The 14,084-nt window shown below is 45.8% G+C and overlaps 1 protein-coding gene across 3 annotated transcripts in view; it reads right to left on the bottom strand.

The window, feature by feature from the left end:
- The window catches only part of CUNH2orf42 (chromosome unknown C2orf42 homolog), a 33,470-nt gene extending 23,013 nt beyond the window's left edge, over positions 1 to 10,457 (bottom strand). Inside the window, exons 1-4 of one of the 3 annotated variants that reach the window (XM_040737186.1) lie at positions 10,323 to 10,457; positions 2,465 to 2,731; positions 1,160 to 1,265; positions 431 to 1,048 (exon numbers count right to left, since the gene is read on the bottom strand). In XM_040737186.1, the coding sequence (XP_040593120.1) occupies positions 431 to 1,048; positions 1,160 to 1,253 (712 nt within the window). In that variant the 5' untranslated portion in view covers positions 1,254 to 1,265; positions 2,465 to 2,731; positions 10,323 to 10,457. Of the gene's footprint in view, positions 1 to 430; positions 1,266 to 2,464; positions 2,732 to 9,580; positions 9,716 to 10,322 lie in introns of those variants that run through there. The other 2 variants (XM_040737184.1, XM_040737185.1) reach the window with 2 other exon arrangements.
- Between the last annotated feature and the right edge of the window lie 3,627 nt (positions 10,458 to 14,084).

Here is a 14,084-nt window from a genome sequence, read left to right as displayed (position 1 = left end):
AAAGGCATGCGCCACCACCGCCCTAAGGGGGTGTTTTCAAGACAAAGTTTCTCTGGGTAGTGCTGGCTACCCTGGAACTTGCTGGCCAGACCAGGCTGGTCTCAAACTCACAGAGATCCGCCTGCCTCTGCCTCTTAAGTGCTGGGATTAAAGGCCTGTGCTGCCACCACTGCCTGTCTAACATTATGGTTTTGTTGACACCTCTCTCTCTCTCTCTCTCTCTCTCTCTCTCTCTCTCTCTCTCTCTCTCTCTCACACACACACACACACACACACACACATACACACACACACACACACACACAGTGCTTTTCTTCTATACTATGTAGCACTGGAACTGAAGGGTTATTAGGACAAGTTCCAAAGGCATCTGTGGAACACCTTCACTGCCATGTCAGAACAACCAAGAACAATCAATCTTTCCACCTACCACTGGCATCAAAATTTAGGAAGTCCGAGAATTCCTGAGCCAGTGTTTCATCACTGGCAAAGGCACAGAGGCAAGCGAAGAAATGGATGCACTTTGGGGTTGCCTCAGCCTTGGGGACGTTGGGCTTGTGTGACTTCAGAGACTGGCAGGAGCAGAAGAAGCGACGCTCTGGCAAGCTTCTGGAGCCCATTTTCTGCATGAAGGACGTGTGCAAATAGCCCAGGCTGTGCTTCTGGCTGGCCTTGCATTTCACTACCATGATGTTTTTAGTGACTCTCTGTACCAGGGGACCTGTAGGTTCTGTGGCCAACTGCCAGATGGTCTGTTTGGTTTCTGGGGAGGCCTGCATAGCATTCAGCACTGAACTCTTCAGGGTCAGAGGGGTGGCCTCTGCCTGGCAGTTTACTGCTAGCTTGATGTGCTGACACTGGTTTTCCACCAGGCCTTGAGTGGCAGCTTTCAAACAAGAGGGGACATAACACCGGCCAGAGCTCAGCTGAGTGATGATTGTCCCATCCACTGTCTGGATTGTCGTCTCTGAAACACCCAGCTCCACAAAGCATCGGTAGTCAGGGCCTCGGTCTCTTTGTCGAACGGAGTAGACCTGTAGATCAGAGCCTGTGATAATTTTGACAGCTTCAATACTAGGCTGCTTCCGGGCACCATAGCGAAATATGGTTCCGCATGTCTTGTTCTTACAGCTCAACCCACGGGTTCCATTGTACGTACCACATCGGGGACATTTCCTGATTCCCCTCAATGTGGCCTTCCCCAAGTCAGATAAGAAAGCTGGGACTTTAGTCCTTTGAGAGTTTGGTTCCATTGTTCACAGCCCCTAGAAAGACAAGACTATCAGCAGAACACATTCACATAAAGTTAACATTGAGAGAAGAGAAAAGGAGAGGGAGGGATTTCTATTTATTTATTTTTGACATTGGGTCTCACTTTGTAGCTCAGACTGGCTGTTGGATGATTTCCACTTGATACAAGCTAGAGTGACCTGAAAGGAGAGACCCTCAATTGAGAAATGCCTTTATAATGTCTGGCTGTAAGGCAATTTCTTAAGGAATTGGTGGGAGAGGGTCTGGCTCACTGTGGGTGATGCCATCCCTGGTCTGGTGGTCCTGAGATCTATAAGAAAACAGGCTGATGCCAGGCATGGTGGCACAGCACTCAGAAGGCAGAGGCAGGCGGATCTCTGTGAGTTCCAGGCCAGTCTAGTCTACAGCGAGTTCCAAGACATCCAAGGCTGTTACACAAAGGAACACAAAAAGTATGCCTGGAAAATCCAAAAAAAGAAGAAAGAAAGAAAGAAAGAAGGCTGAACAAGCAGAGCAAGCCAGTAAGCAGCCATCTTCCACAGCCTCTGTACCAGCTCATGACTCCAGGTTCCTGCCCTGCTTGAGTTCCTGCCCTGACTTCTTTTAATGATGAACAGTGATATGGAAGAATATGCTGGTAAACCTCTTTCCCCTTCAATTTGCTTTTTGGCTGTCATGTTTTGTTGTAGAAATAGTGACCCTAACTAAGACAGTAGCCTAGGCTAGTCTCAAATTCTCACAGATCCTCCTGCCTTAGCCTCCCCACTGTTGGCACTAGAACGCAGCTTCAGCACTGCATAAATTGCAGATGGTGGTACATGCCTGTAACACCAGCACTCAGGTGGTAAAGACCAGAGGAACATGAATGTCATCCTCAGACACAAAGGAATTCAAGGCCAACCTGGGCTACATGAGAACCTGTCTCAATAAGAAAGGATCAGGGGCTGGGGAAATGGCTCAGTGGTTAAGAGCACCAGCTGCTCTTCCAGAGGTCCTGAGTTCAATTACCAGCAACCACATGGTGACTCTCAACTATCTGTAATGAGATCTGGTGCCCTCTTCTGGCCTGCAGGCATACATGCAGGCAGAACACCACACAAAATAAATAATTAGCTAATTAATTAATTTTTAAAAAAGGGAAAGGATCAGGAAAGATGGATTACTTTTCTTCTACTGGTCCCTGGAAGCCCCACCAAGTCGTTCCCAGTCCTACCTGTATCTGCTGCCAGGGCACCTGGAGAACAGTGGAGCCTGTGTCCATAGGACCTAAAGTATCTTTCATTAGTCTGTGCTGATCAGACCACACAGAGACAGGCATGCTCATTTGCTGTGAGATATGCCACTCGACCTAAGGCTTCTGAAGGCTGATCTTTGATGTAACAATGCAGACATTCTGCTTCTCCCTGGCAAAGCTCTTGCTCAGGGTTCCAGTCAGAGTTCCAGTCAGATTCCAGCTCCCCTAGGTAGAGATCTTGGCAGCCTAAAGCAAAACAAGAGAAGACAGCTGTCTCATGACCATCTTTACACTTAGAGATAGGCAGAAGAGGGGCTGGGAGAGATCAGCAGCACAGCACGCGCCCAGCCTACAGGAAGTCCTGGGGCCAGTCCTCAGTGCCAGAACAACACATGCTGGCCTCGAACTCAGATCTGCCTGCCTCTGCCTCCCGAGTGCTGGGGTTAAATGTGTGTGCCACCACTGCCCAGCAACATTTTAAACTTCTAACATGAAAGTAATACAGCAGCCGGGCACTGGTGGCCCACGCCTTTAATACCAGCACTTGGGAGGCAGAGGCAGGTGGATCGCTGTAAGTTCGAGGCCAGCCTGGTCTACAGAGAATTCCAGGACAGCCTCCAAACAATACAGAGAAACCCTGTCTCAAACAAACAAACAAACAAAAAAAGTAATACAGCAATAGTAGTGCCATAATAGAGGGCTGACAGGATCACCAGTCACAGTATAGAACTGGTCACACTCATCCTCCCTAATGGTAATACATAGTGAGTGCCTTCTGTTATTATTTTTCATTGAAAAAAATTTTTTTGAGACAGGGTTTCTCTGTGGCTTTGGAGGCTGTCCTGGAACTAGCTCTTGTAAACCAGGCTGGTTTTGAACTCACAGAGATCCACCTGCTTCTGCCTCCTGAGTGCTGGGGATTAAAGGTGTGTGCCACCAACACCCGGCCTCATTGAAAATTTTTTAAAATTTATTTTCATGTGTATTTGTTTGTTTGACCTGTAAGTATATCTATGCACCAATTGCATTCCTGGTGCCTTTGGAAGTCAGAAGGCACCAAATCCCCTAGAACTGGAGTATGGATAGTTGTGAGCCACAATGTAGGTGCTGGGAACCAAACCTGGGTCCTCTGGAAGGGCAGTAAGGGATCTTAACTGTTCCATCTCTCTGCACCTCCCCCTTAGCCTTCTATGTAGCCTAGGATGACCCTGAACTTCTCATCTTCCAGCCTCCAACTCTCGAGTGCTAGGGTCAGAGGCGTGTGCTGCCATCTTCCCATCATCACCACCACTTTTTTTGAGACTCTGTCTTATTATCCCAGGATGGCCTCAAACTCCCTATGAGGTCAATGATGACTCTGAGCCTCTGGTCCTTCAGCATCAACTCACAAATACTGGGATTACCGTATGTGTCATAATGCCCAGTTTATGCAGTGCTGAGGAATCAAATCCAGGGCTTTGTGGATGCCAGGCATCACTGACCTCCTTCCTCAGCTTTGTAAGCCCAACAACACTATTTTTTATTTTCTTGAGAAGGATCTTGCTACATAACCCCGGCTGGCCTGGATTACAGGCATGTACTTCTACACTCAATTCTTTGTTCTTTGAGACAGGGTTTCTCTGGATAACAGTCCTAGCTGTCCTGTAGAGCAGGCTGACCTTGAACTAACAGAGATCTACCTGCCTCTGTCTCTTGAGTGCTGGGATTAAAGGCATGCACCACCACTTCGAGACTACACTTGACTAACACACCGATGTATGTGCAAATTGTATGTGTGGTCCCAAATAAGGAGGCCAGAGGTTTCAGACAATGGGTGTCCTTCTCAATTGCTTCCCTCCTTCTCTCCCTTCCTTCCTTTCTGTTTTTGAAACAGGGTCTCTATATGTAGCCCTGGCTATCCTGGAGCGGTCTGAACTCCCAGAGATTTGCTTGCTTTTGTCTCCTGGGTGCTGGGATTAAAGGCCTGCACCACCCTATCTGGTCTACTGTATTTTTTTAAAAGAATTATATGTATGAAAAAAAAAAAAGATTGATGTGTATGACTGTTTTGCCTGCATGTATGTATGTGTACCACATACATGCCTGGTGTGTGTGAAGTTCAGAAGAGTGCATCAGATCCCCTGGAGTTACAGATGATTGTGAGCTACCATGTGGGTTCTGGGAACTGAACCCTGGTCCTCTGCAAGAACAACAACTCTTTTTTTTTTTTTTTTTGGTTTTTACGAGACAGGGTTTCTCTGTATTGTTTTGGAGGCTGTCGGTCCAGCCCGGGCTGGAACTCACAGAGAACCGCCTGCCTCTGCCTCCCGAGTGCTGGGATTAAAGGCGTGTGCCACCACTGCCTGGCCCACTAAGCTATTTCTCTAGCCTTACATCTTAATTTTTGAGACAGGGTCTTTCACTGAACCTGGAATTCACCATTTTGTCTAGACTGGTTGGCAGGCAAACCCCAGGGATCCTCTTGGCTCTGCTTCCCAAGCACTGGGATTACAAGTATGCACCTCCGTGCCTGGCTCTGTATGTGGGTTCTTCGGATCAGAACTTAGGTCCTCATATTGTCAGAAAGGAACTTTCCCATAAGAACCATCTTCTCAGCCGGGCATTGGTGGCGCACGCCTTTAATCCCAGCACTCGGGAGGCAGAGGCAGACAGATCTCTGTGAGTTCGAGGCCAGCCTGGTCTACAAAGTGAGTTCCAGGACAGCCTCCAAAACAATACAGAGAAACCCTGTCTCGAAAAACCAAAAAAAAAAAAAAAAAAAAAGAACCATCTTCTCTGCCCCTTAATGCTTTTTCATTAAAAGAAAAAAATAATCTGCTTGTGATTCTTTAAAAAATATTTAGGTGCAAATCAAAATGTATAATATACTGCCAATTATGCATTAAATCATGGAGAAACAAATTCACAAACACACATGTACATGCATATTTGTATTAGCTTATAAATAAAACAATTTTTTTGTTCTGTTTCTGGGAGAGCCTCACCATGTATCTCTGGCTGGTCTGAAACTCACTAGTAGACCAAACTGGCCTGTAACTAATGAGACTCACCTCCCTCTGCTTCTTGGGTGCTAGGACTAACTTAATCATTAAAGACATGAACTACTACACCCAACTACTGAAGACGTTTTCAGAGATTTATTTCTGTGTATCTGTATGAGTATATACACATGTGAATACAGATGCCTGTGGAGGCCAGGAGAGGGTATAGGATCCTCAGGAGCTGGAGTTACATGCAGTTAAGAGGCTGCTTGATGCGGGTGCTGGGAACAGAACTCTGGTCCTCTGAAAAGCAGCAAGCACTCCTAACTGCTGAGCTATTATTCTAATTCCTGTAAAATCTTTCTTTTTTTTAAATGCAGTATTTCAGTGTATTAGTAAGTCATGTTTGTTTATCTACTCATCAGTCAACAGACACTTGGCTTATTCCCAAGTTTTTGGCTACAATCCATAGTGCTGAGATCAGGAAGACAGGTAGTTGTGTAGTCAAATGTTTTCACATGAACTTCTCCTGGGCTGGAGCTAGTACACCTGAGTGACAGAGCACTGGCTCAGCATGTGTAAGACCCTTGGCTTTATCCCAAGATAGACCCTCATGCACGTATTTATTGGGTACCATATACTATTTCATTTATTTATTTATCTATATATATTTTTCCAGACAGGGTTCCTATGTGGCTTTGGAGGCTGTCCTGGAACTCACACTTGTAGACCAGGCTGGCCTTGAACTCACAGAGATCCACCTGCCTCTGCCTCCCGAGTGCTGGGATTAAAGGCGTGCGCCACCAACGCCTGCTTTCTTTTATTTTTTAAGACAGGGTTTTACTTTGTGACCTGGAACTTATTATGTAGCCCAGGCAGGCCTCGAACTCTTGAAAATCCTCTTGCCTCAGTCTTCTAAGTGATAGGACTATATATTTCATATATGTAAACATGGCTATCTCCTCTGAACATTTAATATTTTCAGAACCTGCTTTCCAAAGGGGCTGTACCCATTATATTCCCACAGGCACCATAGGATTCTACTTCTGCATAGTCTTCATTATAGCCATCTGATTGTAGTTTGTAGTGGGCATCATATGGTATTGTGCTGTGGTTTTTTTTTTTTTTTTGGTTTTTTTTTTTTTGAGACAGGGTTTCTCTGTGGCTTTGGAGGCTGTCCTGGAACTCCTTGGTAGTCCAAGCTGGTCTTGAACTTACAGAGATCCACCTGCCTCTGCCTCCCGAGTGCTGGGATTAAAGGCGTGCGCCACCAACGCCCGGCATTGTGCTGTGGTTTTATTTGCAAATCTCTACTGAATACTTAAGTTGAGCAAGATTTCTCATGATTAGCCATTTGAAATATTATGCCACATGAAAGGAGCTAAATTATAGAAGCCCATCCATTGTATGAATGAAACATCCAGGACAAGAAATTATGTAAGGCAGAAAGAAGGAGGCTAGAGGTGCAGGCCTGGGAGGAGGAGGGATTTAGTAGTGATGGTTACAAGGTTCTTTTCTCTTTTTCTCTTTTGTTTTTGTTTTTCCGTGACAGGGTTCTCAGTGTAATAGACCTGGTTGTCCTGGAACTTGATTTGTAGACCAGGTTGGCCTCAAACTCATTGAAATCTGCCTGGCTCCGACCCCCAAGTGCTGGGATAAAAGGTATATGCCACCACTGTCTGACTGTCACAGGTTTCTTTAGGGATAATGAAAGATATTATACAACTCTGCTCTGTGAAATGTTTTTCAGTTCTGTAGATTTACAAAAGCTCTTGAATTCTAATATTTTTAAAAGGTTGATTATATGCATATAGCATATCAATAAAACTATTACTACCTTAAAAAAAAAAGAGGGAGGCCGGTTGGTGGTGGTGCATGCCTTTAATCACATTACTTGGGAGGCAGAGGCAGACAGATCTCTGTGAGCTTGAGGACAGTCAAATGCTATAGGGATTAGAAAGAGAGAGGAGATGGCTCAGTAGTTAAGAACACTTGTTGCTCTTGCAGAGATCAGAGATCCTGGGTTCAATTCCCAGCACCCACATGGCTACTCAGAACTGCCTGTAACTTTAGCTCTGGAGGTCTAATTATTTCTTCTGGTCTCTAAAGTGATGAACAGACAAACATGCACACAAACATTCAGGCACATAAAATAAAAAATAAATCTTTTAAGAAAAATGGGGCCGGGCAGTGGTGGTGAACGCCTTTAATCCCAGCACTTGGGAGGCAGAGGCAGGCGGATCTCTGTGAGTTCGAGCCCGGTCTGGACCGACAGCCTCCAAAACAATACAGAGAAACCCTGTCTAGTAAAAACAAAAACAAAAAGAAAAAAAGAAAAAAAGAAAAAGAAAAATGGGGTGGGGCGGCTAGAGAGAAGGTTCAGCGGTCAATAGTACTTATTTTTCTTGCAGAGGGCCTGGGTTCAGTTACCATGACCCACATGGTCTCTCATAACTATTTCTAACCCCAATTCCAAGGATTCCAATGCCCTGGTCTCACTTCTGAGAGTATCAGGCATCTGAGTGGTGGTATACAGATGCAGGCAAAACACTCATGTACACCAGGCGGTGGTGTCACACACCTTTAATCCCAGCACTTGGGAGGCAAAGGCAGGTGGATCTCTGTGAGTTTGAGGCCTGCCTGGTGTACAAGAGCTAGTTCCAGGACAGCCTCCAAACCCACATAGAAACCCTGTCTTGAAAAAGCAAAAAACAAAACAAACAAACAAACAAACAAAAAAAAACAAAAAAACTTTTGCTTTGGTGATTTCACTTCTAAGATATTATTTGTAGTTATTTTCATTTTTACTTTTTTTGGCTTTTGGGACAGGGTTTCTCTGTGACTTTGGGGTCTGTCCTGGAATTGGCTCAGTAGACTAGGCTGGCCTCAAACTCACAGAGATACACCTGCCTCTGCCTCCTGAGTGTTGGGATTAAAGGTGTGTGCCACCAACGTCCAGCTCATTTTTACTTTTCATTAAACGTATATGCCTGCCTGAGTCAGGCTATGTACATGAGTACAGGCATTCCTGGAGGACAGATGCCAGATACCTCTGGAACTGCATACAGGTGGTTTTGAGCTACCAGACATGGGTGCTGGGAACTGAATCCAGAAGCCCTGCAAGAGCAGTATGCACTCTTAACCACTGGGACATTTTTCCAGCACCCCCTCCCTTTTTTTCAGATAGGGTCTCACTATGTAGTCCTGGGCTGGTCTTTAGGTTTGTGGACTAGGCTGGTCTCCAAATCACAACGATTCCTCTGTGAGACTTCCTAAGTGTACAATAGGAAGAGAATATCAGTAAAAAAATAAGCACAGTGTAACCAGGTAATATGCTATTGTAAAGGCACTAAAAACAAGTGAGATCTGCATACAGAGCACGTATTAACACGTGCTGTGGAATGTAAAAAGTGAAGCGCCTTGAGTGTGTTAATTTTTGTTTTAATAGGGGCATGTAGGCTGGAGAGATGGTTAAACTAGAGATCCCAAGTTCAGCTGCCAGAATCCACATCAAGGGGACACACAACTTCCACTTCTTCTTTTTTTTTGTTTTTTCGAAACAGGGTTTCTCTGTGGCTTTGGAGGCTGTCCTGGAACTAGCTCTTGTAGACCAGGCTGGTCTCGAACTCACAGAGATCCGCCTGCCTCTGCCTCCCGAGTGCTGGGACTAAAGGTGTGCACCGCAGCAGCACACAACTTCTTATAACTCTAATTCCAGGGAATCCAACCCCTTTAGCACACTGGGAACACACACACACACACACACACGTTTACAAAAAATAAGTAAACAAAGGACACAGTATAGATGTCTATTGCCTCAGCAGTGATTTGAGACCTGAGAAATGGAGATTTACATTTCATTTTTTACTATTTGAATTTTAAAACATGTACTAGTATGACTCGTTGCAGAGTTTTCTTCTTTTTCCTATTTTTCTTTCCAAGACATGGTTACCAAACCAGGCTAGCCTGAAACTCAGATCCGCCGCCTGGCTCAGTAGAGTGCTGGAAGTAAAGGTGTGCTCTACCACGCCCATCTAGTTCTTTTTTTTTTTTTTTTTTTTTTTTTTTGGGTGGTGGTGGTGGGGGAGACGATAAAGACGACGGGGTCTGCTACCTAGCCTAGGTGTCCTCGAACTCGAGATCCTCTTGCCACTGCCTCCCGAGTGCTGGGATGACAGGCAGCGCCACCGAGCCCGGCTTGAAGATTCTGCCTTAAAAGGATACACAAGGAACGCGACTTGTGAAGGAGCTGCGATGGGAACCTGAAGGGTCTCTGGATGGTCGTCTCTCCTTAGCAAGAGGATGAACAGGGAACACAGAACGAGGTAGGTTTCACCCTGGTGCCACCCAGCCGCAGAGCTGGTCGGTGTGGGGGTCGCTGTTTTGGGGCGCGTTTAGCGCTCCCCAGGTGAGCAGAACTGCTGGAGCACGCGCATCCACTGAATGCATCTGTGGAGGCGCTATTTACCCATTTTAGGGATGAGACTGTCGGATTGGACTGAAGCGTCAAAGCCCGCAGACATTTACTGAGAGTGGGGAAACGAGGCCGGTTGCTGTAAGAACGGAGTCTGGACCTCAGTCCTACTGTGTGTGTTGCTTACGTGTTTTCTGTACCTCTAGGTCAAGCTAGGACCTAGCCTAAGCGCAGCTTCCGGGACCATCCTGCTGCAAAACGCACTTCCCATGCGACCTGCATCCCGGCATCCTCGGCACAACGCTCACTTCCGATGCCAAGTGAGGCCCCAGCAGAAATGTAACCATCCGGACACGCAGTTCTCAGAACACATTTTCCACCATGACCGCCACTCTCAGCCGTGCCCGGCCACTGCCCGGCCTCGCACACAGGACTCCCTTACCTGCCTCGCACTTCCAGGGATTTCTCGCCGGCGACCGCCCTCGCCGCGTCTCTCTTTGCCTGCTGCAGCCTTTTACAAACGCGGCCAAACTGTTCGCTGTAACGACAGTCGTTATTGGTCAGGGTCGCCCACGTGCACCAGGGATCCGCCCACCTCCGCTGGAGGGGCACGATGGGACTTGTAGTGTTCTCAGCTCTGCCTTTCGAACATGATCTAGCGACGGAAGCAGCGGAGAAGAGTCGGTGCTGCCACACTTTCGTGGTCTTCCTAGCTTGACCTAGAGGTACAGAAAACACCTATGGTGCTTCTCCGTGGCCCCGACTATTTCGAGCGGAAACAACTACTGAAAACAGTACTACTGACGCTCTTATTAGCAGAAGCAGCTGCAATTTCGAGTTTGCGTCACTCTCTTACTTTTACTTGTATGGTTTTCTTTCCCTTAGCACTTGCACATTATTACTTGATCGCTCCCCCTCTTGGAATGAGCCAAAATAGGTTTTCTGTACATTTGTTTTCAGAGTCATACAGAATAAATCTAAGTTTATCAGCAATTTTTCAGTTACTCCAGAAAGCAGTACTGTTTTTTAGGTGAGGCTTGCGTGTTGGAAAATTCTGTAGCCTGGTCACTTACTGTTGGTGGCGCTGTGGGCAAATTGCTTTACTCTGACCAAATTTTACTCTTATCCGTAGTAGAAGTGATCTTTATTGGGATCAAATTTTCTAATACTGTTTTTAGAAACTGGAGGATCCTTCCAGTTAAAGAGGAAATGTTACCAGTCTCCACATTTTTCATTTGTTGTTACATTTAAATTCATTAATATTTATACTTGGATCACTTGATTAACTTCTAAACAAAAACATGCTTTTCAATAGCTAGTTAGTACCTAGCAATTGGCTCAAGTCCCAAACCCGAATTTTTAAAAAAAGATTTATTTTAGCTATATGTGCTCTATTTGCATGAATGCCTGCATGACAGGAGGAGGTTATCAGATCCCATTAGCGATAGTTATGAGCCACCATATGGTTGCTGGGAATTGAACTTTGGACCCCTGGAAGAGCAGCCAATGCTCTTAACAACTGAGCCATCTCTCTAGCCTTGAAGTCTCCATTTCTCCTTTGCCCTACTGTTCAATGCCAGGCTGTCAAGTACAGACACATTCAGGCACTTCCTTTCTGTGTCCTGTTTCTCTCCTTTCTCATTCATGAAAGACCCCTTGATGCTAACCTCCCTATCCTCAGAAACAGCTACATCCCATGTTCTCCCCTCTAAAGATCTTTTGGAACCCTAGCCTGCAACTCTTTCCAACTGACATAAAATACAGGACATCTAGCTAAGTCATTGTGTTGTATGTCTCCCTACTTGGTGGAATGTTTCTCTACCTGTATTAGGCCTGCATTTCCTGTTCCTGTGGTAAATGGACTTCTTGGAAGAGTCAGGAACTCAGCTGTGACTGCAAAGTGTTTTCCGTACTCTATTTTTCCTTCCCTCTTTGCCTACAAGTAATAGTTGTTTTTTTGTACATCTACTATTTAACTATTGTCTGCCCACTAGTCATTACAATGTTTACTTTGTTCCAACCTTTGTTAACAAATCTTTCATCATCTTTCTTAAAATTAAAACAACTTTTAAAAATGTGCTTGAGTATTTTGCCTGCCTGTACACACCTGGTGTTGGTGGAGGACTGAGAGGGCATCAGATCCTCTGGGATTATAATTACAGATGGTTGTGAACCATCACTTGGGTGCTTGGAGGCATGCTGTAGTTTCAATTACATTCTATGTGAGGACTGGAAGAGCAGAGAGAGAGGTGGTGTGAAGTCAGTCCCAGGGGCCCAGACACATTAGGAAGCAAATTTCAAAACAGGGGATCCCTCTGTGTAGCAAATGAGGGAGCCAGGGGAGCCCAGGACTAGCGCAGACTCTTTCTAAGCAGATCAGACCCTATGAGAACCTAGGACTGACTGCTACCCCATTGCTAAAGACTGAACTCAGACACCAAGCAGTTTGAACAAGGTCTACTACCCCTGAGCTTTAGCCTCCAGCTTCTGTGGCAGCTGCTTTTGTTTAGGATTATCTATCTATCTATCTATCTATCTATCTATCTATCTATCTATCTATCTATCTATCTATCTACCTACCTACCTACCTACCTACCTACCTAATTCGATGGCCTCAAAACAAGAGGGATTTCTCCTGCCTCTGCCTCCTGAGTGCTGGGATTAAAGGTATGAGCCACCACACCCGGCATTAATTTTTTAATTTTATATAAATATTTTGCCTGCATATACTAGCACACATGCTTGCAGGGCCCATAGAGGCCACTGAATCCACTGGAACAGGAGTCAATAGACTGCTGTATTCTGCCATGTAAATGCTGGGAACAGACTCCAAGTCCTCACAAGAATTAGCAAGTGCTCCAAACAGCTGAGCCACCTCTTTATCTCCCACCTTCTTTAAGACTATTACTAGATCGAGTTCCAAGACAGGCTCCAAAGCTACACAGAGAAACCCTGCCTCAAAAAAACCAAAAAAACAACAAAGAATCTGTCACTGTGATTAAAGGTGTGTACCACAAAGCTACAGAGGCACCCTGTCGGGGGGGTCATTACTGTACCCAAAAAGGAGGGAGCTATGCAACCTGGAGAAGGTCCTCTAGGGAGGGTATGGAAAAGCCCTGAGTGTATGTGAGCTGTTGACATGGCTGTCATGGGTCCTAGCTATAGACCCCTGGGCAAAGCTATTTATTTCTTCAGTCCAGGTGAAGGTCAAGGGAATGGATGTCAAAGCCTTCCTTGGGGGTCTGAGTACAGATGTTGATAGTGTGCACGGAAAATGTACACACCACAGCTGTTCCCCCTGAATTTACAGCTTGAAGACTACTCCCCTCAAAAGACTGTTCCTACCAAGATTAGCTAAACATGCCCCCTTAATCCCCCTGTATACCATAAACCCCTGCTTTTCTATTGGAGTGCATGTAATAAACACCCTGAGCTTGTTTGTTTTTTGAGACAGGGTTTCTCTGTAACTTTGGAGCCTGTCCTGGAACTCGATCTGTAGCCCAACCAGGCTGGCCTCTGCCCGCTGAGTGCTGGGAGTAAAGGCATGAGCCATCACTGCCTGGCCACCCCGAGCTTTTGGAGTACTGAGGTTTCAGTACTCCAGTCCACCAGACAACCAGCTTTTTTGTGTATCTGTGTGCTTGTTTTCACTTCATTCTCTTGACACCCCAGTCAGGTTCAATCCCTGGAGCTATGGCAGCACCTCCCTTTCACACTTGTGCTAGTACGAGGACCAGTTGAGCCAGCTTTCACACAGAAATAGAAGGTAAAGAGAAGCACTGTACAAAGACACACTAATAACAGTGTGGCAGCAGCAGAGCAACACCTGCCCCACGAGCACCTGCCGCAAGGGCTGGGGTGCCGCACAGGCCTTGTTCAGCATTCACAGGGTGCCTTTGCTCCTCAGGACTGCATAAACCAGGGAACAGTGGCACATACCTCTCATCCCAGAAAATGGGGTGTGGAGGCAGGAGGATCAAAAAATACTGTCTACAAAGCAAGTTTGAGACCAGCCTGGGATACATGAGACTCTGTCTCAAACAAAACCAATCTCTACCAAATTAAAAACAGATTCTAGAAGACTCCAGTTAGGGACATCTAAGTCTAGAACACTACCTGAATGCAGATTTGGGTTTATCCTGTAACTAAACTCTGCTTCACATAATTCACCCATCTGTTTAATTATGCTGTGAAATTCAGAAAG

Source organism: Mesocricetus auratus, unplaced genomic scaffold (assembly GCF_017639785.1).
Source record: "Mesocricetus auratus isolate SY011 unplaced genomic scaffold, BCM_Maur_2.0 Super-Scaffold_100676, whole genome shotgun sequence".
NCBI lineage: Eukaryota > Metazoa > Chordata > Mammalia > Rodentia > Cricetidae > Mesocricetus > Mesocricetus auratus.
This window is presented reverse-complemented; position numbering and strand designations above follow the sequence as displayed.